This window comes from Haemorhous mexicanus, chromosome 8 (assembly GCF_027477595.1).
Source record: "Haemorhous mexicanus isolate bHaeMex1 chromosome 8, bHaeMex1.pri, whole genome shotgun sequence".
NCBI lineage: Eukaryota > Metazoa > Chordata > Aves > Passeriformes > Fringillidae > Haemorhous > Haemorhous mexicanus.
Window position 1 is genome coordinate 10,096,730 of NC_082348.1, and position 27,820 is coordinate 10,124,549.

General features: G+C 43.5%; 1 protein-coding gene across 8 annotated transcripts in view; it reads right to left on the minus strand.

Moving 5' to 3' along the window:
- The window catches only part of KALRN (kalirin RhoGEF kinase), a 481,244-nt gene extending 460,806 nt beyond the window's left edge, over positions 1-20,438 (minus strand). For 4 of the 8 annotated variants that reach the window (XM_059852697.1, XM_059852698.1, XM_059852699.1 and 1 more), the window contains exon 1: positions 20,225-20,434. In XM_059852697.1, coding sequence (XP_059708680.1) covers positions 20,225-20,297 — 73 coding nt within the window. In that variant the 5' untranslated portion in view covers positions 20,298-20,434. Of the gene's footprint in view, positions 1-20,224 lie in introns of all 8 variants that reach the window. The other 4 variants (XM_059852702.1, XM_059852700.1, XM_059852696.1 and 1 more) reach the window with 3 other exon arrangements.
- Between the last annotated feature and the right edge of the window lie 7,382 nt (positions 20,439-27,820).

The window sequence follows — 27,820 nt, forward strand, 5'->3', positions numbered from 1 at the left end:
TGGTTGTCCCAAGCTTGAGGGCTACAGGACATAAAGCTGTCAGAAGTCATCATCAACACACCTGCAACATGCACCAGATGGGACTACTGAAGTAGTCACTCATGTGGGCCTTGGTGTTTGGGGAGCACCCATCCAGTGGCCCAGCCATCTCTCTTCACCGCCATGCACCACACACCTCACTGCACCAGGGCTCCCTCTATTTGTTTATATGGATGCTCAACTCTCCTGAATGAGTCTACACATAAAACCAGGAGTCTCCTATTGTTGTCTCCACCAGAAACTGAAAGAAAACAAGTCACATGGTGGCAAAACCACAATGCCCTGGTGAGGAGCTGGACCACAGCATCCAGTGTGTGTGCTATGGGAACAAGGGGATTCTATTTCCTGGGGAGAGAAGACAGGGTGAGAAAATGATTTTTCATAGCTGAAGGTATCTGAAATATCTAAAGCCAAGTGACAGAGTGGTGGCTGGTTGTGCAGACAGGTCATAGCATGTGGACATGACCTGCATAACCACTGCCAAAAGATTCCCCAAGAGGAAAGAAAGAGCATCCATACTTTCAGCAGGCCTAACTCTACTCTCAAATGCACTGATGTTAAGCCAAAGTAATTGAGTCTGAGCCCAGGAGAAATCAATGGGATCACTGTCAAGTCCAATGTCAAACACACACACACTTACAAACTTGCCCAAGAGATTTTCATACTATCCTTTGTGAACTAAAATCTCAAATGTTTTCATTCAGTTTCTATAGAAAGTCTTGCTGTATCTGCCTTTTATCAGCATGCTTAGAATGCTGAGAAAACCCACAGAGTATCTCTTGTGTCAAGATTACATGCGTGTCACTCATGTACATAAATATCTGAAAATTACTGATGTTATACAGAAAATACTGCCTGGGTAGTAGCTTCCTTACAGCCCAGGAAAGCAAGCACCTGGGAAAGCAAGTTTAGCAGAACCTGAAAGTTGCTCTAAACTGCCTATAGGGAAAACCTAGCCATTAGCAGGCCCTTAGGCAGGGACATACATCTACAATAGATGGCATCAGGCAGCAAACTGGCCATCAGAGGCTAAAACTGTGAAACACCAGCTGCATTTCTCTCAATTAACCTATTCCATGATTTCCTACAAACAAGACTATTGCAGAAGACAAAAGTCAGGGCAGCTGAGCTCTCACAGAGCAGTGTTACTTGGTCTGTGGTCCCAGTCAGGGTTCAGCTGCAGCAGAGCTGGGTTCTGCCCCTCCAATCTGTCACTATATCTGCACGCAGTCTCTCCCTAACCCGGTTGTGTCAAAATTATCCAGGTTGGCTTTCTATTTAAAAGCATGGAGGGTTTTCTTTAACCCAGATCATTTTGACTGATTTAGGTTAGAGAAGGACTACATTTTCAGCTACGCTTGCAGACACCAACCCCCAGAAGTGGGGACAGTGCCCAGGCACTTTAAACCTGGCTTGGGTTCAAAGCCTTTGAACCCAGCTCAGCTGCAAGCCAAGTAGCACATCTGGCCACAGCTGTAGATGCTGTGGTTCAGGAAAAAAATGGCAAATGAGGCTACATCAGTGTCCCAGATAAACTATGGAGTGTAAAAAGTTAGGATATGATTCACAGGAAACTCAGAAATTCAGCTTCAGATTCCATTATCACAATTTAACCTCCCTCTCCTTTGCCCACCACCCTCCCCCCCACCACCCCCCCCCCCCCCACCCCCCCCCCCCCCCAATTCTGGTACTAATGGTCTTCATCTTTCAACTAAATTGTTCATTTTTGGATAAACTTGTTAATACTACAGAGCCACACACCAAGACAGGCATCCCACAGTAATTCAATCACCTCTCAGACTAGAGCTATGTGGGTATTTATTTCAGCCACCCAACTCCAGAAATGTGAATTTTAAAATGGAAGCACACTAGAAGAGCTGAGAAGTTCCTCTCCCACAAGAAAAACTCTGTGTTACCTGGATGGTAACAAGGTAGTTCAGATCTTTCTCTTCCTCTCTGCTGGCTGTGGTTACACACACCAGAGCCCTTGTCCAGCTTCCTAGGCACGGACAGAATGCATAAAGGATTCATATGCAAACATAATCTGCAACCCAGAGTGGGAGACAAACAGTTTTGCACCCTTCTTTTGTTCGCCCACAAGAGGAAGCAGATTTGTGACCACGATCACATTTGAGCCAATGTCAAACATAGCAAGACTCCAAAAATCTGTTACCCAAGTTTCTCACCTTGGCATGCAATACCATATCATCTTCCAGCAATCTCTGCTACCAGCCTGACTTGAGAGTCAGATCATGTCCTGCTGCTGGCTAACATAGCTTGAAAATGGGAAATTACATTTTCTTGTTTCACACAAGTTTGGTTAAACTGAAAATATTTGGCTTTGTAAAATACATGAAGATGAAAGATGTTCCTTAGGTGCAAAACACTAAATGTTTCTCTTCATTTAAGAACACAAGTTCAAGTAATCCAAATTTTTTGGGGGGATATTCTGAAGGATTAGACTCTTCAGAATCATTCTAAAAAAAAGCAGAAAAACTGTTTGCACATATGCTTCATCATAAAAGTATTTATCTGACCTACAGCCAAAACCATTTTATCTCTGTAAGCAATCCTTAAACACTGCAGAATGCATTCACTACTTTCATTACCAAATTACTTTTTAAGAGTTCAGCAGGTAATTGAAGTTCCAAATGTCTTGAAATGGTTTGGCAATGCTGAGATTTCCTAGTGGACTTGCTATCCAAGAACTTTAGAGGGAAAAAATCAGCTGGATACTAAATATATACCCTAAAGTAAGATGGATTCAAATTACACTAAGACGCAGGCTTTTAAAGTGGGAGGATGTTTTATATGAAGAGTAAAGCTCTGCTCAGAGGAGCTTCCATGATGTTGAAGCTTCAAACTCACATTCAAAAAGTCCTGTGAATTTTTCAAAGACACTATATTGGCCTAAATCTATTCCTACTGAACTCAAGGGCTGTTAATTTTTGACAGAAAACTAATTAGGACAATGCTGTCCCATATACTTTGTACTATTTAGCAGATGACTGTTAAAATCAGAGGGCTCTCAAACCTTTTTCCTAGATAAAAACCATTTCATTACTTTTCCAATTCACTCAGCAGAAAGAGTGAAAGGAATGGGCCTAAATTTGTTGCCCACACTGAAGTCCTGTGCATTCCCCCAAGGCTGCAGTGCTCGGTGGCAGGGGCAGGAGGGCCACGAGCAGCACAAATCCTGCAGGCTGGGCAGGCAGCCCCCAGCTCCAGAGGTCTAATGAGGACTCTTGCCCCAGCTACATCAATAGCTTTTGGCAAACCATTTTCTGCCTCAGTTCCTCACATTTATGGAGTGGAGATGATGACAGGGTTCTGTGTTTGTAACTGTTATATGCACTGCTTTAAGTGCTATTATTTTACAGAGCTTTTTGTTCACAGCCAATTACCCAACTCTCAGAGGGAAACTGAGGCACAAAGCAACACTAATTGCCTAGTGTCATCCAGCAGGCCAGAGAAGAATTAGGGTCTTCATGTACAGAATTTTACATTATCCTCTAAACCTATCTACAACCTTGGCATTACACAGCAAAAATTGGCTTGCTGTTTGTCCAGCACTGTCAGATGGCACAATACTTGCTTACTTCTGCTAACACTGCTGTTTAGCTGGCTTGTTGTTGCTCTTGTTCCTGCAGAGAAACAAAATATTAGATTTGTAAAATCACACTGTATGTGAAGACACTGTGATGGTAAATTCAGGATTACTGTCTCACTGCAGGCTCCAGCAGCAGGGAAAGCCGGTGATGATGTGGGCTGCTCACGGTCTAACACAAGAAGCTTTAATGATGACAAGAGGAACACAGAACAAGAGCACCAAGAGCTTTACTTTTCACAGCAGCAATCTTTTCTCTTAGGATTACTCTAAGGCAAAAAAAAAAAATCCTTGTTCTGCAATGGATCTGCTTTCACAGCAAGGGGATAACTGATATTTAAGATGAACATGAATAACTGAGGAACCTTCTGGTCTGGCATAGATCAGAAATGAGATTAATAAAATTAGAAGCCTGGATTCCCCTCTGCAAATGATGGCTCCCATCCACAAAGGTACAACTGTTTCACCTTACAGGGATGCTGCACTCCTTCGCACTTTATGCCCACTTACTGCCTTACTGCTGAGGCATTTCTATTGCAAATGTAACAGAATTCTTGTAAATGGAACTTGGGGATACCCACAACTTTAGGGTGAACATTTCTGGCTGCACCTGACGCCAGGTAAGTAAATCTTTAGAAGTATCAATCGAGCTGTCTGTCAGATAAAGCATACCAGACTTTTCCTTGGGGAGCCTCAGGGAAGTTACAGATGCCGAAGCTCAAGAGCTCTTGTCAGAAGAGCTTGCAACTTGGCTGCTGCATCCTAATTTAACCCTATAAGAACATGACACACAAAACAGCAGGAGAGAGCTGAGATATTGGAAATTCAATTCCAGTCAGCACCAGAAAAAGCTGTCGTTGATTTGGGATGCTGGAGAAAATTAGTGCCTACCTTTCCCCTTCTTTTCATAGCAGGTTTTCTCTCACAAGCCTCTTATCAATCAGCATAAGTAGGAAAGCTCTGTCTGACCAACACATGGCGTTTAACCATTTATTGAGTTCTTCAACAACAATAACATCAGAGTAAAATAACATTTTCCAGCTCCTCTCGTGCTGCAGAGCGCAGCACACTTTGAGATGTGAAACAATGAGCTGTGACGTGCTGGACCCACGTGCAGCTGGACAGGAAGAGCTGAAGATCCAAGGAGGTTTCCTTTAGGCACAGAGGCTGGGGCGTGACGCAGGGGAAGCCCGTGTGTTCCCGGACAGCTCTGGTAGCAGCCGGGAAGGATGGGGTGCCTGGACACGGTGTCTGCATGTGCTGTTCCTGACACAGCTGCCAGAGACTGTGTTTATTTTACCTTGACTCAAGCAAGGGACATTGAGCAAAGAGAAGCAGAGGTGCTAAAAATATGATCTTCACACTGAAGCCCTATGAAAGAGTCACACCTACAAATCACCTCTCGAAAACGCAGCAATGCTTGCCGTCAAATTCAGCAACTACTCATGCACACCAACACTGCAAAGCACAATCAGAGTAGAAATGTGGGAAAGAGTAGAATATAGCTACCCCAAGAGGAATTTGGGCAAGACAAAGAAATGCAGTCTTCCTTTCCAGAAATTGCTCAGGGAATGCCTTATTTGCACCAACAGCTTCAAAACGGTGAACCTCGAGCCTTAACTTCAGAAGGAGTGCACTTCTTATAGCTAAGTGCCACTTAGGGGCTCAAATGGATGGGTGCCAACAACAGAGCCATTAGCACCTACTCATCCATGGAGGCTTTCTATCTAAAAATCCCGTTTGTCAGCAGAGTCTCAGCAGGACTTTGGTATGATAAAAACCTCCATGACAAGTTCTAAACTTACAAATTAACATATTCATTTACTTATCCATGTGTAAAAGTGTGTCACTTAGCTTTCTTGAGCATCAATACCTAATCCAAGGCCATCCATTACAGCTTTCCATTTGTTCCTGGATTGAGAATCAACTCAAGTTACTTCGGCACAATTGCAATATTGCGTAGAATTATACAACAGAAATACTGAGACAGTTTCAAGAGACTGAATACAAGGTTTATATTCACTCCTACATGCTGAATGCCTCCTACAAGGAAGTACAAGCTGGTACCCGCCAAAATCCCACTGTAAAGCTCCTGTGCCACTGATGTTTAAAGCAGCTTTGCAAGGACCTGTTCCAGACAAGGCATCAGGTACTGATGCTGCAAGAGTCCCTGGCTTTCTGGATCAAGGTTCTTCAAATATCATTCACTGTAGTTGAGAGATCTGGATGTTTGGTGTTTTAAGGTCTTAATATAGTACCTGTAACTCTATAACAAAATTAAGGATGAATCTTATGTAAATTCTTGCATAAAATCTTTGGTCATAGAGGATTTTAAAATACTTTTTTCAAACTAGTCAAAATAGGCATAATAATGTTTCATAGAAGATGACAGACCCAACCCCCGACTGCCAGTGCTTGAAGGGAAACAGGACGGCCAAGGAACTGCAATGTAACAAGTTTTATTTTCCTCAGCAAAAGATCTGCAACTTTCCACTACTGGCACACAGGAAAAGTAGGACTGAGAACGGAGAGAATAATTTGGCACTGCCTGATGCATCAAGCAAATAGGATTGCAGTGGCAGGATAGCACACATGGACACTCCTGTGGGTGCAGGCTGCAACAACATAATACGTGGGTGCTCAACACCAGTTCAGATCAGGTCATAAAATCCAATTCATCAAAATAACCTTTTAAAAATAGATTGCTACAGTTGGTTTCCTCAGTAATCTAACTGCTTCAGGCTCCTGCCTGAGCCACTGTTTGCAAGGTGTCCTCACACCAAAAGGAAAAGTAATGTCTAGGGAGGTTTAAATGCAGTTCTTGGAACACTTCTCAGGGAAAATATGGACAGAGAGTGGAAGAGTAAAAAGGCAGCCAAGAGAGGAGATGTCTCCAGAAGTCATTACCTGCAGCTGCTAACATAGCTGCATGTTAGATCTAAACATCCCCCCCCCCCAAAAAAAAAAAATTAGAAACCACCACAACTTTAGTCCTGTTTGCACTTTTAGTCTGCCCTCCATGCTGCCCTATTAGTTTCAAGATTTTCAGTTTAACCTGTATAAAGTCTCTGTCTTAATCATTTGACCTTCACCCACTTCATGTGCAAACAGAGGTCACTGCACTTCCCTGGAGCAGAACAACAGAAAAGGAGTGATAGACTTCCCCCACAGCACTCTCTCATTCAGTGGAAGTAACTGGAGGCCCATTTGGATTGGAGACATCTAGAAAACAAAGCCGAAGCATGGGTTTGCTACTTCTTGTCTTGAGGAGCACAAAACAACACAGGATTCAAGGCGCCTCACCAATATGAAGTACAGGACATTAATCAGGTCCCTGGTCCTCCTGGCTGCCACAGCATATGTAACAATTGAGATGGCCATGATACACAAAGTATCATCACACAATTTCAGAAGGCTTCAACCCATACAGAGTAACACCAGACCACTTCAGAAGACTTCAAGTGTCTGCCCTTCTTGTTCTTTAGCCCAACCTTTTATACCCCTCATGTTCATGCATTGCACCCGTGTGCCCTCTGTTCCCTTTGGTGGTTGGTCAGCGCACCTGGGCACTCCTTGGCTCATTACCTTCAGTGCTGTTCACCTGCTCTTCACAGCTGTACCCACTGGGGATGAGTCTCACCACAGCCCCACTCCCAATGACCACAAAATGTGCACCTACAGCTGGCCATGCTATTTCTGATACAAGCCAGGATGCCACCGATCTCCTTGGCTACCTGGCACACTGCCAGCTCATGGCAGCCCTCAAAGTGCTGTGCTTTGCACTGGTAGCTAGAAAGGTGCTGATAACACATCGGTGTTTTTGCTACTGCTGAGCAGTGCTCACAGGACCAACACTGTCTCTCTCACATTCCCTCCCTCACCAGCAGGCTTGAGAAGGGACATACCCAGGACAGCAGACCCAAACAAATCAAGGGGATATTCTATAGTGTATCATGTCTGCTCAGCAATAAAAGCTAAGAGAAAGGAGGGGAGGGGGTCATTTGTTATTTAAGACTCTTATCTTCTCAAGCAACCCTTATGCACACTGAAGGCCTGCTTCCCAGGAACTGGCTGTATGTTGCCTGCTCAAGGGAAGTAGACATTAAAACGTTTGGTTTCCCTTTGCTTCCGCATACAAACTTTGCTTTTTCTTTATCAAGCTGCCTTTATCTTGATCCATGAGGCTTTTTTCCCATCTTATATTCTTCCCCCTAGCCTGAAGAGGAGAGTGACAGAGTGGCTTGATGGACACCAGCCAAGATCAACCCACTAGAGATATTTACAGGGGGGAATAGAGCTCCTACACAAATCTCTACAGGCCTCAGACTGGTGATCACTGCCTGTGCTATACCTCCCTCAGCTTCTGTCCCTAAAGATAACTTCCACAGAGAAAACTTTCCTTTGTCTATATATTCCCAAAGGAAAATGTGACTTTTTGTTGGTCAGTGTGAAAATTACTCTTTAGAGTAGCACCTGATTAGAAGCCTCTGCAGTTGTCTCATTCATATGTTACACAGAGAACATTACTGGGCAAACATAGGTGGGATGTGCAATCAATCAGTGCTCTTCAGAAGGCCACAGGTATTTTTTCTGCCCTGGACAGTGCCATGTTAAGCAAACATTTGGAATAGTAACACAGATGTTCTACATTTGCTAGATATAGTCCAAGAGGAAAACGTACAAGGAAAAATGAGACCAAGAAAAGGAAATCATATACTTTGATAGCTCCATTAAATTTGGCTGTGTGGAAGCAGTCAGGAGGTACCTTCCTGTGCCCCAGCTAACAAACATGCTCATGGGACACTTTCCTAGTGGCAAACTCTATTGTAGAGTGGGTAACTCTGCAGCAAAAAGGAACCTGGTACTTCTAAACAATCACAAAGGAGGATGAGAGCTGTAAATGGCTCCTGACAGCACTCTCTTCATGGAGAGATCTCTGGGAAATATAGAATGTATTAGCAAGCCTGGGCTAAAAAGCACAGCATTCCTAGGCAGGTGGAACTTTTTAATAATATGTCATTACACTTCTCTTACATTTAGTATTTAACAGATGTAACTTTCACAGCAGCACACTCATTATCAAAAGGCACAGGGACCTCACCAAACAGTGAGCAGAATGAACCCAGAGCCCAAGTGCCTTCTTCTGTCAGCATTTGTGTACCACAGAGATGAGCAAAATCCTGCGGATATTTTAACACATTAAACTGGAAATATCCTTACTCCGCTACCAGTCTTCTTTGGCCTATCCCCACACAAGTCTGTTGGCTGAACACAGGTCAAAATTTCTGCCTGTGTCAGTTACTGTAGCTCCTCTGCTGTCACTGGCATTGGGCCATTTCTTATACCGGCTGTGGCTCTGACCTAGGTATATTTAAAAATAGGGCCAAGTGTCATAAAAATCTTAAGACCATTTGTCTTCTTGGCGTGGACATAGTTAAGGTGTGTTAATCTCATTTCCAGGACTAAGGCAAGAAGTACAACCTGCCTGAAGTAGGTCACCTGCATCCTTATACAGGACCCCATACCAAATGGTTCAAGAAGAGATGAGAGTTTGCATGTCTCTCTGATTTCACCTGTCACTTCAGCATGAGCTTTTGAAAATCCTGCAGTAAAAAGGAATTGGTGTGCTTTTCCTGGCCTATGCCCTGCCAAGAGAAGGTGAAGCCTTCAGGGTGCTTTGTAAGGGTTTGCTCCACGACCAAGACATGAGTTTCTCAAGAACATAGGTACCAATCCCATACAATCTCAAGAACCACTTACTGCAGCTTTGTGGCTGATTTTCCCCTTTCGGTAGATGAAACCTCCCTATTTTACACAAAGACTGCAAAACTCAAAACAATGTTCTGAAATGCCGTACTAATTCTGTGTATTATTTCTATTTACTGTTATCTCCATTATCACTGCACACCAAGAGGAGCTGAGGATGGCTGAGCCAAGCAAAGAAATTACTGTTCACCCTGCTGTATGTCAAACACTTCTTGATTTTGAAGGTGGATGTTGTAGAAACTTGCCCTTTGTCTGCTTGAGAAAGAACCTACCAGTCATTGGGTTTGAACTATTGCAAATGAGCTTCATAAGGCCCCCAGGCTGAAACATCATGGAGCTGAAGCTGGAACAAACACTGAAATCAATCCAAATTACAAAAACCACATCTAAGCTTCCAGTAACACCTTACTGCACAGCTCAATGATGAAGACAATCAGCTTTAAAAAAAAAAAATCTTTTCCTATTATAAGGACTTACATGCTGGGAAGTGTTATTTTTACAAACTCCCATTACCACATGGATCAGTTTCAATTGATTTAAGCTCTTCCAATCAACAGGGTTTCCCCTCCAGTTTTAGCATCAGAGGTGTTCTAAACCAAGACACTCTAAAAAACTTTCTCCTGGCTCAAATAGTTCAAGACAGTCTCATTAGGGATTTGACAAATAACCTGAAGCAGCAGACAGATTACAGACTAGCAGAAATATGTATGAGATAGCTGGCCTATTTAACAGTCCAGCACACTTTGGAGCAGGACTGAGTTGAATAGGAGCAAGCTGTTAACAGGAGATTCACACACCTTAGATCTAAGTCCTTCAAGCTCACAAGATCATTACTATTTACCCGGTAGGCCTGAGTTTCTCCTTCAGACTAAATTTATCTGAATGCTTCAGACTGACTCAATTAGCATCACTCCTGAACTCTCTGCCTCGGCACAAAAAAGCAGAGCAGGAAAGTTAAATTGCTGCAAACAGAGTGGCAGTCAGATCCTAGGAGTCTGGCTCTCCATGACATGTTTCTGTGAACAAGAGGCATTAAACATGAAGCAGAACACACAAGGATTTTGGCTCTGTGTCTTCACTTCATATGGAAATGCCTTCTCTTCACAGCATCAAAGCAAGGCAGGCATCTGGTGCACCACTATTAAAAGACTGCAGTGTGATAATAGCAGTCTTCAATGGTGAGGGACATCTAGAAGAGAAAACCTTGCTACTTTTCCTGTGCTTTGTCATAGCTCTTATGGCTGCCTTACCCAGTCTGAGCATGGAACATACACAGGATTTGCCTGTTTCTTCCTTTCACTATGTACCCAGGCAATCTTGCTGTTTTTTCTCTAGTGTGCCAGAAAACCTACCTTTGGCTTTCTATATCCCAAAAGCTACAACTCCAATCAAACCTCTTATTGTCTCATTCCTGTGATTTCCTCTGGCTTCTGACCTTTCCCATACTGACAACATCTGCTTCCCTTCCATGGAGGATGCAGGCTGTGATCCCTTTCTCAGCCAAGTGCCCTCCAGTTCTGAAGTGCTCTGTTAGGTAACTTAATGACATTCTTCCATGCTTTCCCAACAGTTTTCTCATTTCTTCCCTATCTTTCTGCTTGTATCTTATTCTCATCCTTTTCTTCGGCTCTGCACCCAGTGCTTGACTCTGTAACTCCTCAGACTTGTCCTTCAGACATGTTTAAAAACAAAAGCAAAACATGACTCTTTGGTTAAATGAAATCGCAGTTTACTTGACAGCTTTTGTCATAAGCACTCAATGGCAAGGATCATCTTTTTGTTCAGTGTTCATGCAGGATCTGCTTCAGAAGGAGCTAATCAGTGGCTGAGTCAGCAATACAAATAATAAACCCTGGTGGAGAACCATCATAGCACTATGACAATATCGTAGGTCCTACAGGAGGACAACCCAACTGGAAGTTTTATTGCATTCACTCACAATCTTTTGAATATTCTAAAGCACCTACAGCTTCAAAAGCTGTGCAGACTGACAGGTACAGCACTTGAATGGCCTGCTGAAAACGAAAGGCAATTCGCTGAAAGTTTTCATCTGGAGTCTCCACTAAACTTGTCCCATGGGAAAAGACAGTAGTAAACAGTTGAAAAGAAACACAGTCCAGATATTTCCACAGAAAGTAAATCTGCTTCCACAGAGAAGTGCATATTTCTTGCTAGCTATTATTTTTAACCTCTCGCAGATTTATTTTTACTACAATTTAAATGTATCTGTTATATGCCATAACATTATTATTATGGGAGACACTAAAATAGCAAAGTATTCTAGACACTTGATACCGTTTTACAGAACAGGGGATTACAGCCAGCAATGACTTGACTGCTGCTCACTGCAGCAGCCACCAAACACTTGTGACCCCCCCCTTCCAGCCTTACTTCCTATAGCTCATCTGTGGAGTTACTACCAAAGTTGTTTAACTGGCTGGGGAGAGGGAGGGGGCAGCAAGAGGAAAAAAAGGACTAATCTAATTATTAGGGGGAACTTCTGATTTCTGCTGCCAGGCTGTGGACATAGCTTTAGGCTCACAATCCACAGCCTGAAACCGCTGAAACCATCAGCTACGCCTACACATCTCATACCAAAAACTACCTGGGAAACTTTAGAATAAGAGAACAGTTTGGATTGAAAGGGCCCTTTAAAGGTCATCTAGTTCAACACCCCTGCCACAAGCAGGGACATCTTCCACTGATGGGACAAGTTACTCAGAGTCCCATCTAGGCTTCCAGGGAGGGAGCATCCACTACTTCTCTGGGCAAACAATTTGAGAGTTTTATCATCCTCATCATGAAAAAAATCTTCCTTATCTCTATTCTGAACTTAGTCTCTTTTACTTTAAAAATTATGCTTCCTGTACTTATTGCAACTGGTCCTTTTCTGAGCCTTCTCCAGCTCTCTCAGCCTTTCCTTATAGGACAGGTGTCCAACTTCTAGGAATCAAATCGGAACCAAGGCTTTAGCTCTGATTTTCACTAAACTCTTTTAAATAAGCAAAAGTTCGTTTGCGCAAGGGTCTCAGGCTTTGCCTTCGTAGCACATAATCTAATAAAACCAAGAAAATATATTTAAATAAATAAATTCCATCTTTGATAACCAGCTTGGCTTTTCAGTGCTCCAACACTGAGGAACATCTCTTCTTATTAAGTCAAGCTATGGTAGATCATAACTTTCCACTCCCAACATACACAGCTGGTAAAGCTCTTTGTGTTCAGCTTGGATGCTGTTTGGCACAACAGTCTGACATTGACTTACAAGACCAATGAAAAATATGCACTGCTAATTTTCTTAAGTGCCATGCCAGCACCTTTGGGGACCATGCATTCACCTACCTTCCCACACAGTAACAGGATTTGCTCCCAGCTAATAAAGCAGGCTTCATATCAACCGAGGTAATACTTTAGTTAGGATGTCCTCCTCCTTCATTACTGAATTACATATTCATGGCAAAGCACTAAAGTTGATGACATCTTTAAAATACATTTTTTTTCCGTAGTGTGGGGGATACAAGCCGCTAATCTCTGCAGATCTCCTTTTTCTCCCCCATTGCCCCCGTGGTTTATCATGTCCAATTAGCCATCTGCCATGCCCGCACTGCCACACAAAGGAAGCCCCCTCTCCTGCGCCGCAGCCCATCAGCGGGGCTATTGTCCCTGCTGACAAACAAGAATCAGACACTATTGTTTCCTGCTGACGGTGCTGCTCCCAAAGTAGGCTGCCAGTTGCCACTAAAACAGCGGGAGCACCAGGGTCCGCTCCAGGAGCCAGGAACGATGCCAGCAGCACCGATATTACCGGGGAGCCTATACAAAGCACTTTTTGAGATATATACATATAGAGAGAGATAGATATTTTCTGATTTCAGGTAACAAACCAACTACTGCCCTTTTGTTGCACTGGAGTATGCCTGACCTGCTGCCTTTACTGCTTCACCAAGGAGTCACCTGGCAAAGAAAGGGTCACAATCCCCAGAAGAGAGCAACATCTTAGAGTCAAATCTTTCCTTATGTTTTTATTATTATTATCATTTTAAAGATAAGGCGTGTCTTCTACCACTTCAGCACAGCCAATTCCACACACTCAAACTACTCTCCCCCACTGCCACCCAAAAAAAGTATTTTAAAAACTTGAAAACTCCACCGTGTCTACATGGGTACTAATTACATAACAAGGTTAATTCAATTTCTCTCACAAACAACATACATTCACCCTTTTTCTCAAGGCCCCTTCACTAAAAGAAATGACCAGAGCAGCTGGTCTGCCAGTCACCAAGATGTTAAATTGAAGATCATTTCCTCTTATTATTCTCAGCAAAGCATGATGTGACCTTACACCAAAAACTACAGTCTGCCTAATTATGGTAGTTTTGTTCCATCAGTGAAACTGAAATGCTGGTTCATATAATTAGGGTTATTAAAAAAGGAATTTCATTTTTAGTTTTAAAGGTAATTTGTTGCCTTGAAGTTGAAATGTAACAAATTAGACCTATGTACCTGAATGTTTTCATTTTGTGCAGCTTGAAAGAAACAAAAAACGCTCCTAGATTTTAGTAAGAGAGCCATACATTGATAAGAGACAAAGAACCCCAATAAACCACAACTTATTCCAGGCATTCGTTAATGAAAATGAGCAAACAAAATGAATATTTATATTTAAAAGCAGAAACAGAATTATCATCTAAGCCCTAGATTACGCAACACAAATTACTTAAACTTCAACAAATGTTTTAAATGATATTTACCACTTCAGCAGTGAACATACATAGTTTCAAAATATCACTTAGAATGTTCTCTAAATAGTTCAAATTCAAATAAATGAAAAACAGCTGAAACTAATGTGAATCCACAGTAATCACACAGGTTAATGACTTTCACAATGACTTATAAACAGAGGAAAGTCTTTGCCCTGGATTCAAACACCAGGATCATTCTGAATCAAACATGAAATACGACATGAAAACTTAGATACTTTGCTGAAATGTTACTCCATTCCTAGCACGAAATGCTCTAAATCCCACTTCAACACACTGCAGGCCACATATCACACAGGTGACTGACTTAAACCTAGATTTATGATTGCCATTGCAATGCCTGGGCCAAGTTCTGTTTTCAGTTACATCTATGCAAACTCCCAAGCAATTCCTCTGAAGTTCTCTGGATCTGTACAGCAGTAACACAATCCATCCTAGAAGCAAGTGGGAAAGAAATAATTCAAAATATTATGACTTCTTTTTTTTACAGTCCTTTACACTTTAAGGCTCTCCATTCAGACAATCATATTTGACTTCTCTTTTCATATTCAGCTCTCTTTTGTAAAACATGTATTGGAATATTCCCTGTTATTCTTGCCAGATTCTCTAGGCAAAATTCCCCAAGTGGCAGAGTCCCTTCAGTTAAACACAGGGTGTGTGAGCCATGCAAGGCTGTAAAACGGGAGTTGTTTATCCAAAGAAATATTAAAAGCAGGACACCAGTCCAAATCAAACAAAAGCACAAATACCTCTAAGTCGTTTCATGACTTTAAGTTCCAGCTGTAAAAGGCACAGCACTATGGGTTTATAAGGCCTAATACTCCCTAAGTATTTTCTTTGATGTAACTATGAAGTACTTAAAATACCACTGGGTACTGTATGGTACATGTCACCATGGAGCAATAAAGCTGCTCTACATCCATAATCAGCCTTTCCAGAGACCATAAGGTCACAGCAGCTGAAACAACAGAATACTTCATTCCCAACCTTCAAGAGGCCCAGAGCACCTGTGCAGCCAGAGGACTCCCTAAAAGGCTCTTAACGTGGGGGTGTGCCTGGAAATTACAGCAAAGAAAACCTACCAAACCCATCAAAGCCGCTCCCATTTTTCAAACCCCATGTTTCCCCAGCAGATTATTATTAAGAGACTTGATAAAATACAGTATGGGAGGCAGGTGGTAGGAAAGAGTGATAGTTATATTTGCCTGGCCAGCTTAGATGCTCCCTTGTATCCAAGCCACTCATCATTCCAAGACTCACACAACCATCTAAGTCCACATGTAAAAGGGTCTCCACAAGCACCAGGAGGGTTCCTCTTTTGTGATGACTACAGGATTACACTTTTCTTCTTTCAGAGTTTCAACCCAAAAACACAGTGTAGGCAACTCTGGAAGTAATGATGTTCAACATTAATTGAATTAATATCAAATAGAATAAGTATCTTCCTACTGGCCTGTACCACAATGCAATCTCATCCAGAATAAACACATTGTAAATAACTATCAGATATTATTCCTGTTGCCCTGTACATACTTCTGCGTGAGAAGGAAGGAAGCAGTATGGGAAAGAAATGCTCTTCTGAACATAAATCATTCATTTAAATTGCTCCCTTCCAGCATCAGACAAAAATGGGTCTTCTTTTTAAACACAAGACCCCACAATCCAGCAGTTTCTGCCCCATTTCTTGGCAGCATCTGCATGGCAAGAGAGGGAAGAGGACAGTCATTCCCACTAAGACCTCTTGAGTCACCTATGTGTCCTCTTCCATGTCTACCTGAAAATTCCTGAAGTAGCAGATCTGCCTGAGTCTGAGGTGGAGGAGATGGGACAACCACAGGGCAGAACCACACAGCCTTCCCCATGCACTGGGGAGGTTTGGGGGGACCTGGGTTCCCACCTGTAGTAAAACAGCAACTCCACCCCCATGTCAATCACATGAAAAAATAAAAACCACCTACGTTAGACAATAAAGAAAGAAAACAACAAAATTCTTATTCCTGACAGGGTCAGAGGTCAAAGCCTCCAGAGCATGGTACAGATTTTGATTAAAAGCAACACCTCAAAGAACACAAGAGCTTTCCAAATGGTAGGACAGACCTGACAGTCTTTTCTGCAATGGAGCCTTCTTTAACAGCACATATTACCAGACCAGGCCTTATGAATTATAAAGACTCAAGGTAAGGAAGCCAGGCATCACACAAACACCTCACCCCAGTGACAACTCAATTGAATCAATTTTCCTGCTCTACAAGGAGACACTTGAGTCCATCAACCTCAAGGAGCACTTCTCTGCTGACATCATTTCAAGCACATCTTTTGATCAAACAGCCTGATCAATGCCAATCATTTTAAAGTTATTTAACAGCAGAACTGCCAGTCACTTGTGCACAAATGAACAACTCTAGAAGTATAGCTGGCTGAAAAGAGCAAACAGAATAATTCATCTCATCCAAAGGAGATGGAATAACGTCAATTTTCAACTCACAGCAAGTATCAATGACAAAGTTGGCATCTTCATATCAGACATAATCAATGTTATGCTTAAGTGCCAAAAAAATAAATTAGAAAATAAAACAGTACCTGCTAGTGCATGAGAAATATTGATGACTATTTCTGCTAGTAATTAGTAGTTTGCTAAATTGTTCTGTCACTGACCTCTATAAATATTTAAAATTTGGTCACCCCTGTATCCAAAACACACTGCAGAAATTACTGCAGCTTAAGCAGGAAGCTAAAGCTTTCTCTGTGTGTCTGTATTCAAGGGATATCTATTTGTACACTTTAAAAGTGACTTAGTATATGTTTGAAACTGTAAGTATTTGGATTCTGTTCCACACAATAAAAAAGTTTCAGTACACATTTAATACAGACTATTAAGAATTCCAGAGAACCTGGTCATATTTTACCTGTCAAAAAAAACCAAAAACAAACCAGACTTAAGAAACTTGGTAAGGCATACCTAGGCATAGATTGGGGTTTTTACTCAAACAGAAGAGATAGACATCATGCAGAAATTGCGGCTACAATTCAGCAGATGGTGTTATCCTAGAAATCAGAGATGGAGACAGCAATAGTAATTTCTGCCCTTCATGTCCCTCTGCCTGCTAATTTTTATCCCAATTACATGGGATTGATTCTCTAAAAGAGTATTCCTGAATTTCTTACTGCATATATCAGATGATGAAAATTGGAATAGTCCCTTTCCTGCCTGACTCCAGGGAGGTTTTAACTGATTGCCAGCATCAACGACACAGTTGTTATATCCACCCTTTTCTTACAAGTTATTCCTAGTTCTCATCAGTGTAAGCACCAGAACAGACGTTCCTTTATTACTTCATGTTAATTTCTTCATTTCGCCTTTCCAGGTACAGCTCAGAAACCTGCTGTCTCAGGTGTCCCCGCTGATAAAGGACGGGTACCTCGAGTGTTTGGGTGTTGCTTCGGGAGCTGCTCTGTGAGCGGCGCCACTCCCAGCGTCAGCCTCCTCTGCTGGTACCAGGGAGCAGCCTATCGATCTTCCCGGCTCAGTGCAGAGCCCAGCTGGTTGCTAAAAGCCTCGGAGAGAGGTTTAGTTGTTTCGACTCTGTTTTTTTAACAAATGATGAGTTCATGCTTTTCCATGTGGTAACTGTGAATTTGGGAAGAGTTTAGGCTGTTCCATATAAGCTTGGGTTATCAGAGCAGCTAATCTCTAAACCATATACACTCGTTTTTTATTTGATGTGAGCATGTTAGACAATGGTTATGCTTTACAAATCCAGACCACAAATCAGGACAAGGTATAGAAACAAAAAAATCTAGTATCAAGGGAAAAAGAATGCTAAGTCAGTGCAGGTCTCTGTAGCTATTACACATCAGACCCCATCTCATAGTCGTTATTCAGACAGGATCACTATTGTCAGCCTGAGAGGTGTGGGAGTCAGCTCTATCCTGGCTATGATAGTTCTCCCAAGCCCCTCATCAGCTGTTCTCTCTCCACCATCCACTGAAGCCAACTTTACATAGCACAACAGCAGGGCACAAACCCACAAGTAAAAGGGCCACAACTCAGAGAACGAACACTCTCATTTCACACAAGTCATATCTGTGCTGGTGCTTTTCCCATTTCTCAGGGATCTTGCCAGCAGAGAGACAAAATTGATTACTAATAGTCTGGGTTGTTGTTTTTATTTTTTCTACATCATCATTTTGGACACAAGATGCTATGTAATGATGCAGAAACAAGATCTTCCTTGTTGAAGCTTAAGGTGAAGCAGACAACCATCAAGGATGGCCTATGCATACATGTTTTAGTGCAAGGATAGGACCTAGGCACCTCTCCTAAGCCCAGGTTCCTGTTGTTTTGTTTCCTCAAGAAGAAGTGTTAGGAGACTCTGAAATCTCTGGGCTAAATGTATAATGCAGGTTACAAGTGTGTTCACAGATCTACAGGTGAAATTTAAGGTGAAGGAGGCAGCTTGGGAGAAATGTCTAGCCACATGGCTCCCTGTGTTTTCCCCTTATTTAGGAATACTTTTTTATATAAGCTAGACAGATTTGACTTCTCCAAATTAAATTCTGGTAACGTGCTTACGTTGAGAAGGCAGTGTCACAGAGAAATGATTCAGCTTTGGGTGAAGGAGGGGAGAGAGTGAAAAGGTAGGGAGGAACCTTAATTAACACATTCCTTTTAAAAGGAAAATTGGTGGGTTGTTTTTCTTTTCTTTTTTCTAACAAATCTGTCATTGTTGAGACTTAGGAAATTATCTTGTAACCAGGTAGGCTATCAACAGGCAAATATCCTATGGCTTAATGACCTGTGGATCATAAGATACACACAGCCAGACCTTATTATACTTATCCTCTAGATCAAAGGGTTTTCACATAAATGGGGTGTAGTCTACCATAGCAGGGAGCTGCTGCAGGCCATCAGGATTTTACTTCTTTAAAGTTTTGGTGATTACATAATCGCTTTTTTGTAACTGGAGCTCAAAGCATTGTGTGTAGCTAATGAGCAGGTAGAAGAAGGAAAACAGCTGAAAAGCAGTCTTGACAAACAGCTGTGGCAGTGTCAGTCCTAGCCCAAAAGGGTCAATCCCCTTATGAAACAAGTACTTAATCCTTTAGAATTTTTAATTAAAAATCTAGCAAGACTATAATAAACTTTCTTAAGATTTTGATGGGGGAGGGAGCAAGGGAGAAGAGGGGGGTGTGTCATGCAGACCACAAGTTGCTTCAGCGGAGATGATCATCCTGTGTAAAGCCATGTTTCAGAGCTGGGGGCTCCCACACAAACACCACCTCACAAAGGAGTGCTGCAGCTGGGACCACAGCACATAGCTATTGCCCACAAAATTTACTTAACCACTGTTTCATTAGCGAAGGCTCCCTAAGCTCTGTTGTAGTCCAGCTACACTTTGGCTGGACTTCAGCATCCTCTGAATCGGGAGAGTGAAAGACAGGGCTCTCACCCAGCCCTGAGCTACTTAGCGAGCCGTCTCCGCGCGGTCAGCATCCCCGGCCGGCAGCGGGGCTGCGGGCGAGCGCTGCCCAGGGCGCCTCTGCGCTCACTCACTGCCCACCCGAGGGCGGCAGGGGTAGCGCCCAGCGCTTCGCCCGGCTGGAGCGGGGCAGGCAGCCAGCTCCTCTTCCAAATACCAGCCGGTACCCGAGTGGCCGCCGCCGCCCGGGGCGGGGGCCCGGCGGGGCCCAGCCGGCGCCCAGCCGGCGCTGCTTACCGCGGGGGTGACAACGCGACAGTTCTCCCCGGCCATCCCCGCGGGGCTTTTGTGCCTGCTTGGGGCGGGGGCCTGGCCGGTCCTCTCCCGAGGCGGTGGGAGCGCAGCCCTGCGGTAGCATCCTCCCAGGGGTGGGAAGGGCGACGGGGCCACGGGCGCACCGAACGGCTGCGGCGGACAAAGCGAGGAGGCAGGCGGGGACCCCCTCCATCCCCTCTTCTCCCCTCCCCGCGGCTCCGCTACTGGCGGTGCCCGCGCCGCAGCCGCCAGCCCCGCATCCCGCGGCGGAGGCAGGGCCCGGCGCTGCCCTGGCCCCTTCCCCGCGGCTCCCCTACCTGTTCGGAAGAAAGCATCCACCTCGGAGTCAGGGACAGCGCCTTCCTCCGCCGCCCCTTCGGCGGGATTCATGGCTGGGGGAGAGGCGGCGGCGAGCCCGGCGGCTGGTAATATCCAGTGAGTTAGGGAGGAGGAGAGCCGAGAGAGAGAGAGAAAAAAAGAGGGAGGGAGAAGAGGAGGGAGGGAGGGATGGAGGCGCGTTCAGCTGCGAGCCTAGCTGAGCTCCTTTCGGATCATCCCTTCCGCGGTGCCTGCGGGGCGGCTGCCCCGGGGCTGGGCTGCGCTGCCCCCGGGCTGCGCTGGGCGGTGCGGCCGGGGCGGGGTGCCGGTGCCGAGCCCCGCCGCCGCCGGCCCCCTCCCCTCCACCCGCTATTGTTCCGACCTGCTCTGCTCCGCTCCTCTCCGCTCCCCCCGCCGCCGCCGCTGCCCCTCGCCGCGGTGACAGCCCGGCCCGGCCCCCGGCGGCCGCCCCCGCCGCTTCCCTGCCGGCACTTCCTGAGCCAGGCCGGGCGCCGGCCGGGGAGGCTGCGGCGCCCCCCGCCGCCGGGGCAGCCCCTCTGCGGGGCGCGGCCGCTCCGGGCGGGGCGCGCCGGGCACAGGTGCGGGCACGGACGCCCAGCGGGAGTCCGCAGGGAATTTTTGTTTTATTCCCTACCCCTGTACGCTTCGCAGGCGTATCGCTGTGCATCCCCGGGCTGCACCGCTGCCATGCCGCCCCTCTGATGAACAGCCGCGGGGGCACGGCGCGGCGCTCGGCTGTTGGACGGGCAGGTACTCGGGGGCCGAAAGTGAACGCTGATGTGGTTATACGGACACAAAAAATTGTTCTTTGTTTTGGGGTTGGGTGGAGGGGTTAGGGTTTTTTTTTATGTTCAGGAGCTGTTGGGCATGATTGCTTTGGAAACGATCAGCGAAACTGCACGTTGTTGCAGGTATGCCTTCATATTTTATTCTTTACAGTCCTCTGTGACTAGAGAGCCAGAAAGGAGTTTGGAAAGATCCAAAGTCAAGATCCTGGTCCCAGCTCAGACATTGATTCTGCTCGCTAAATGATTTTGAATTCTCTACTGTAGCTCCAATATTTGTGATTTGGGACAATAATTGTCTCAAAAGGAGTACTGTGAGGAATACTTGTTTGTTAGCCACCGAGTTAGATATACTTCCCTGAGCCCAGCTATCAAGATTTCAAGCACAGACAGGCAGATATAGACGAAGACAGATGTTTGCCATTTGGGCACTTTCTTTTCCTGTTCACCTATTTGAAGTTTCCCCAGCTCCTCATTCTTCTATGATCGCATAACAGCTCTAAATGAGCTTAAGGAAAAATGTTGCTTTTTCACCTAACCACCACTGTAAAACAGGAATGCTACTCTCACATCTCACAGTTGTTCATCTTTGCTTCCTCTACCATTAGAAAGAAAAAGCAACTGTTGGTGTGATGACCCCTCTGGCTGTATTACCCTTGGATAACCCATTCTTGCTGCAAAATCCCATCCATCACTCTCAAGAACAGCAGTCTTTTAGCCAGAACATTCCCGTGGCCTCACTGCCTTTATCCTTTAGGGGTAATGCATAATCATCACTCATTTGCCACTGAAAATCTCTGATGTTTAAGGGACTTAAGGACAAAACCTCTCCAAACCTCCAGCATGAAGGTATGCACTGGAGCACTTCAAAAGAGGTATCAGTCTAGTGCATTTAAGGAAAAAAATACCTTGTCTAGCAGAAGTGTCAGAGCCAACTGGTTGTAAGTGACATTGTTTGGATCAGTTCTCAATCTGCAGGTAGTTTAGCAATTGGGGTTAGCAGAACATTTTCTGTTTCAGCCCAGATTATTTTAGATGCCAGAGGAGCATGGATTTCCTCCACCTGATCTCAAGAGAACATAAGGGAAAAATTTTCCTGCACAAATTTAACTGTCAAAATGGTATTGACCAGGCAAGATGAGTACAGAGATCCCAGTCACATTGATCAGGTAGGATGAGAACAGAGATCCCAGTCACATCTCCTCTGACCTTACTGTTTACTACTCCAATTGAAACAGAATATGTCGTGCCCAGGGACTCAGAAATAAGAGCAAACATCCTACAGAGATCCACCTAGTATTTCATTTCTTCATTTCTTCCCTCATGATATCTCATGTAGTGCCATTTCCCGTGGCTTCCTCCGTCTGGTTTTAACTGAAGCCATTTATCTTTTTATGTTTATGGATTAAAAAAGGTAATTTCTAAAAGTCTACATCCAGGCTGCCAAAGCTCATTACAGACCCCTGTGCAGCCCCTGACTCCTCTCCTTAGGACTACCAGGATGCCAGAAGCACCTCCATATCAGGTGTGCCAGCAGTAGGGCACTACCACAGTAGAAGGTCATGAGGAAAATCAGTCTTTCAAGCACCAGACTTTCTTCAGTGACAATTTACCCCTTCCACATCACAGCACAGTGTAGAAAAGCTTTTCCTCTTACAGGCTTAAACAAGCTGCACCATTTTGGATCCCATCTCAAGATCTCATTTCTGAATATTCACAAACACAAAGCAAATTTGCTCTCCAGGAATCTTACATACAGATACTTTCAGGAGTGTGAGCTTGGCAGCTGGGAAGATTGTGGTTTCCTCATGAAGCTTCGAATGAACTCAGGATTTAGTACAACCTGTTTGATTTTAGAGTTAAAGCATTCTGGAACATCCTTAGAAGCTAGACAGGAGTTATGCATAAGCAAGGAAGGTTTAGCATCATCCAAAGGGAATTATTTTTGTCAATAGCAGAGAAAGTTATATTCCGCTTTCCTTAGGCCCTGCAGATGTGTTCTACAGCATCAGTTGTAGGAGTTATATAGACTACAGAAAGTACATTTGTCTGTATAACCTCCAATCAAAGGTGTTAGAAAATGCAGAGGGCAGGCAGAGCAGGTAATTTAGCTTACCTGCCATCCCAATACCTACACAGATTCCTGGTTAATGATTAAACCAGGGAAAATACTCACATTTATCCATATAAAATACCAGTATCTTCTAAAAAAAAAAATTGTTCATAGAAAACCTTCATTGCAATATGTATGGTCCCAAATCTCTCATAATTTAAAACAAAAGGGAATTTCCACTTTTTAAAGAATAAAAGTGTTTGGAGGCATTTTATATTAAAGTCTATTAAGACTTAGCCACACCTTTTTCTTGCTCATCTCTGCTCTGTAAGACACAGCAAGTTTGTTCTTCTCTGCTTGCAGCTCCACTGGCCAGGTAAGCCCACCCCAATTTATTCACTGTTTTCATGGCTTTATCATTGAAGCAGCAGTCCTGCTGTCACATTTTGCACACACCTCTCATATGCCCACACTATGGCAATGCAGGACAGGCAGTACTGCGTCCAATATCAGTAAAATTTAATGGAAACCCAGACACTACTGTTTTTCTTAACACTGCAAGCAGAACAGGGCTGTCACTGTAAAATATCATTAACAACTAGGAACCACCATGACTTCAGTTCAAGTCCCAGCAATGAGTTTACAGATTTTGTTGTTCAAAGAAGAGCTGTTAAATATAAAATGAAATACTATCTGCAATGTATAATTCCCTTTTTAGATATAATGCTGAAGGCACCTACAGTTTCCTTGAAAAGCAAAACATGGAAAAAAACCCTGTAGAATTACATAAGCCAAAATACAGTAGTTTCACTGACAGACATTGCTTTAATCTTTTGCATGGCTCTACTTGACAAATACCTCAATCCTTACCAAACAACTTCATTTAACTAGGTATGACTGTTTTTCTTTTTGACAGCCCCTAAAGTTGCTCAAAGATCAGAAAGTGTCACACAGGCTTTTGATTTAAGGCCTTTGCTACAGTCAAGTTTTCCAATGGGATGGCAATAGGTGGTATCTGAGATGAAACATTTTTTACCTAAATCTCATGAGTTTGCATGCTCCAGGATGGGAGGAGGGAGAACAATGTGAACAAGAAATAAGTAAAATTCATCTTTCCAAGACAGCAGACATATATTTGATGGCTCCAGGACAGCTGCACTGCTGGAATCAGAGGAGAACTCTGAGAAGCCATGTGCAAAGGTGGGTCCTGCACAGAGGCTCAAGAGTCCAGTGCTACAAGAGACAGTACATGGGTCAAGAGCTGTCATTCAAAAGGGACAGGGAGAAAAACCAATCTGCCAGACTCAGCAGATGAGCTGCAGTCTGTAAAGTGCTGCAGAGACTGTTGCTTGTGCAGAAGTCCCTCCCATTCAGTGACACAGCAAAGTCTAAATAAAGAGGGTTTTAGGAGTTGAATCAAGAGGAAACCTAAATAGCAGAGCAGGAAAATCTAAGTCTTAAAAGCACCTAAGGCTGCCTTGTTAATAAGTTATTTACAGCTACATTCTGGGTATGTGAGAAGAATTTCTCACACCTGTTTAGGCCTATGTCTAGGTATTAGACTTAAAATTACTACGCTCTTATATGGTACCAGGCACAGTGGGGTGGAAATTTCCATCTGTATTCTAGACTATCAGGGATCCTGCAAGGGAAAATCTGCAAGTTCCTGGAAACAGGGTGTTCAGAGAAGCCTCCAGGGCTGGATGGAGGAGGCTGAAGACAAGCTTCATGTGCTTAAACTCAAACGCCCATATATACGCCAAAGATTATTTCTGGCTCAACAGACAGCATGCACACATCAAGGTTGGCTTTGCAGCACCCACATTCATACTCACACATGTGGCTTAGCTCACATCTGTTTGCTCAGATGTGGAACAGCTGTATGGGCAGGCATAGAGCAAGTTCTAATACCATGCCAAAGTCCCTGTCCCAGTATCATCCCTACTCTTTTTATATTCCCCCTCTGGATAACAGCTGAAGGGGGAATGGCTGCTCTGTTACCATCTAGTCTCCTGCTTTCAGAGCTGGAACAAATTCCAATTTACCCAAACTTGGACAGAAAGCTGAGCAATAATCACTTCTCTACAGAAACATCACTCAGAAGAAAGCAATAGCAATTAGCAAAACAATTTACAGAATATAGAGTATTTTTATCATGGTGGCAGTGCAAAGGTTTACTAGTATCATCAGTCAGACAAATGTGTCTCCTCCATAAGTTCCAGAACCCCATTTGCCTCTCTGGCCACAGAAGTTTAGACTGAATTAGCAACAAGCAGAACAGCTGATGCATCCAAGAAGAAGACACAAGTCTTAGCTAAGCTTACAGACATGAATCTAGAAGAGCCAACAGTGACTGAAAATTCTTTTCTCCTTGGTAACTTATCTGGATTAATTTCTTAAAAAAGTTGCTAATAAGTGCTAGTGGATCACAGATTCTGTTAACTAATGAAATAAATAAATCTAAACACAAAAGTGGTATTCCTCAGCCAGGCTCCATTTGCTACATCAGGCTTGAAAAGTAAATCTTGTGCTGGCCAAGTGTACCCTGTATTTTTATGTACATAAAGAATATCAGTCTTAAGCACTGTTAAGCTGGAACATTTTATTCTGAGTTTCCTGCAAACTTTTAATCCTGATTCTGAAGTTCTGCCAGATTCTTAGTGATACTGAGTAGTACTTATTTACCAGTAGCTCCTAAATTCCAAGTAATCTCCCAGGCAAGTTTTGACCAGTGCAGAAAGAGTTACAGAACCAGACCAGAAAAAGGAGGTATTAAAAATTGAAGTGTTTTGGGGAAGAATGTAAATGTACATAGTAGCTATTCAGAAAACCAATTTTAAAGTGAAGCATGCATTAAAATTAAACAGTGACTACTACTTTATTACCACAAGCATTCATTTCAATGCACTTGTAGGATACTAATTTCACACATGGTTGGACATAAATACTAACCTGTTTTCCATTTCACCAGTATAAATTAGTGTGAGAAAGAAGTTTCTTGCTGTGATAAAACTAGTAGTGGTGTATGCAAAAACAAAAACAATGTGAGCCTGGTTTGGGTTTTTTTCCCCACAAAATTAGAAAACTAAAGTTTGGCTCTGTAAATGTGCCATAATGTTTAATCTTTGGATTCTCCTCAAAAGCCCGAATAAACTTAAAATTAATCAGCTAACACATCAAATGAGTCATGCATTCCTATTGAATCAGGTGACAACGTTTCAAAATCCCCTAGAACTCCATACTACAAAGTACAGTCCTTGAAAATCCTGCCAGCAACCCCTGTAACTGGCAGCTGTTTATCTAGTGCTTTGCAAGAGCTGTAACACTGAAAATGTATATTGTGATGTTCATACCAGACTCCACCCACTAAGGGGAATGTTTTTTCCATTAATTATTCAAATTATTAAATTTAATAAAATAAACTTTATTTTGCTATTAAGCAAACATCCCAGTATTGCTCATGTAACAAGTCTTATCTACAAATCCTTACCCAAGGAACTGTCAGAAGATTCCCCTCAGTGGTATTTTTTGAGGCAGTTTAGATTTGGTTTGTTGCTTTGGTGGGTTTTTTGTTTTGTTTTTAGGGGGGAGGGAGGGGTTTAAAAAGAATTGTGTTTTTGAAGGCAGCAATAAGTAATAAGCAATAATAAGCAATGATTTCTGAGATCAAATCTGATGCACTGGAGTCATTCAGTGACTTTGAGTTTTCCCTCACACTCCTCACAGACACACAGCAGTTCTTGCAGCCACATCTCAGAGGCAGCCATCACTCCTCCTGACACCAGGAGTAGGGCTCAGTTACTCAGTGTCCCCCTGCTCTCAAGTCTTCACTTCTCTGCAGAGGGCTTTAAGAACCTTGCTGAGCACACTTCTACTTCTGCCATTTTCCCCAGATATATTTTCAGCCTCATTTGCAGCTTCAGCTGGAAAGGTTCTAGATGTTCTCCTTCATTTATTATCTTTTTTCTTTTTCTTTTCTACTAATAGCAAGTCTTCTTTCCCTGCTGCCTATAAACAGAGATTCACAAGGATGGAGAGTAGCTCCAGCTTTCTCCCAGTATTGCTTGCATCAGGCAAGTGTGATGGAGGGGAGGTGTTGGGATACTGGGCATACAGGAAAACCACATGTGACTGCAACCAAAAACTTGTAAGTAGATAAGGAGGAAGATGTGCCCACACAGCCCCATCCTTGTGCTTCCCAGAACTCCTGGGGGGTGAGGGGCTGAGGACTAGCCTTCCTTCCCTCTCCACAGTGACTCCGGACCTGGTACTCACCTACCTGCAGTGGTACTTCAGATCTCAGTTCAAACCCCAGCTTAGCTCTGAACTTTAAAAGTAGGCCTCTACTGCCACCATATCTAGCTCAGAGTATCTTATATTTCTCATGCATTAAAAAGTCAGGGATGGATTCCTATGGCTCCCAAGGAGACCTAGAGAGTCAGGGATGATAATGTACATATGGTATACTGAAGATTCCTGATGAGGTTTGTGCCCATTCCAACAATTGCCAGAATTAATGTTTTTCACCCTAGAAGAGATGCTTCAGTGGCAGAACATTCAAGAAAGAACCTCTGTATAATTCGAGTTTTCGATACATATTGCCACTTTGATATCTGTATTTTTAGTTCCAGTGCTGATGGGGCCAAGACTCATACAGAAGTGTGAGGATCTGGTGTGCTGACAGCTTAGAAGGAGACAAAATTAGGAACCAGATGGGAAGTCACAGATGATACTGT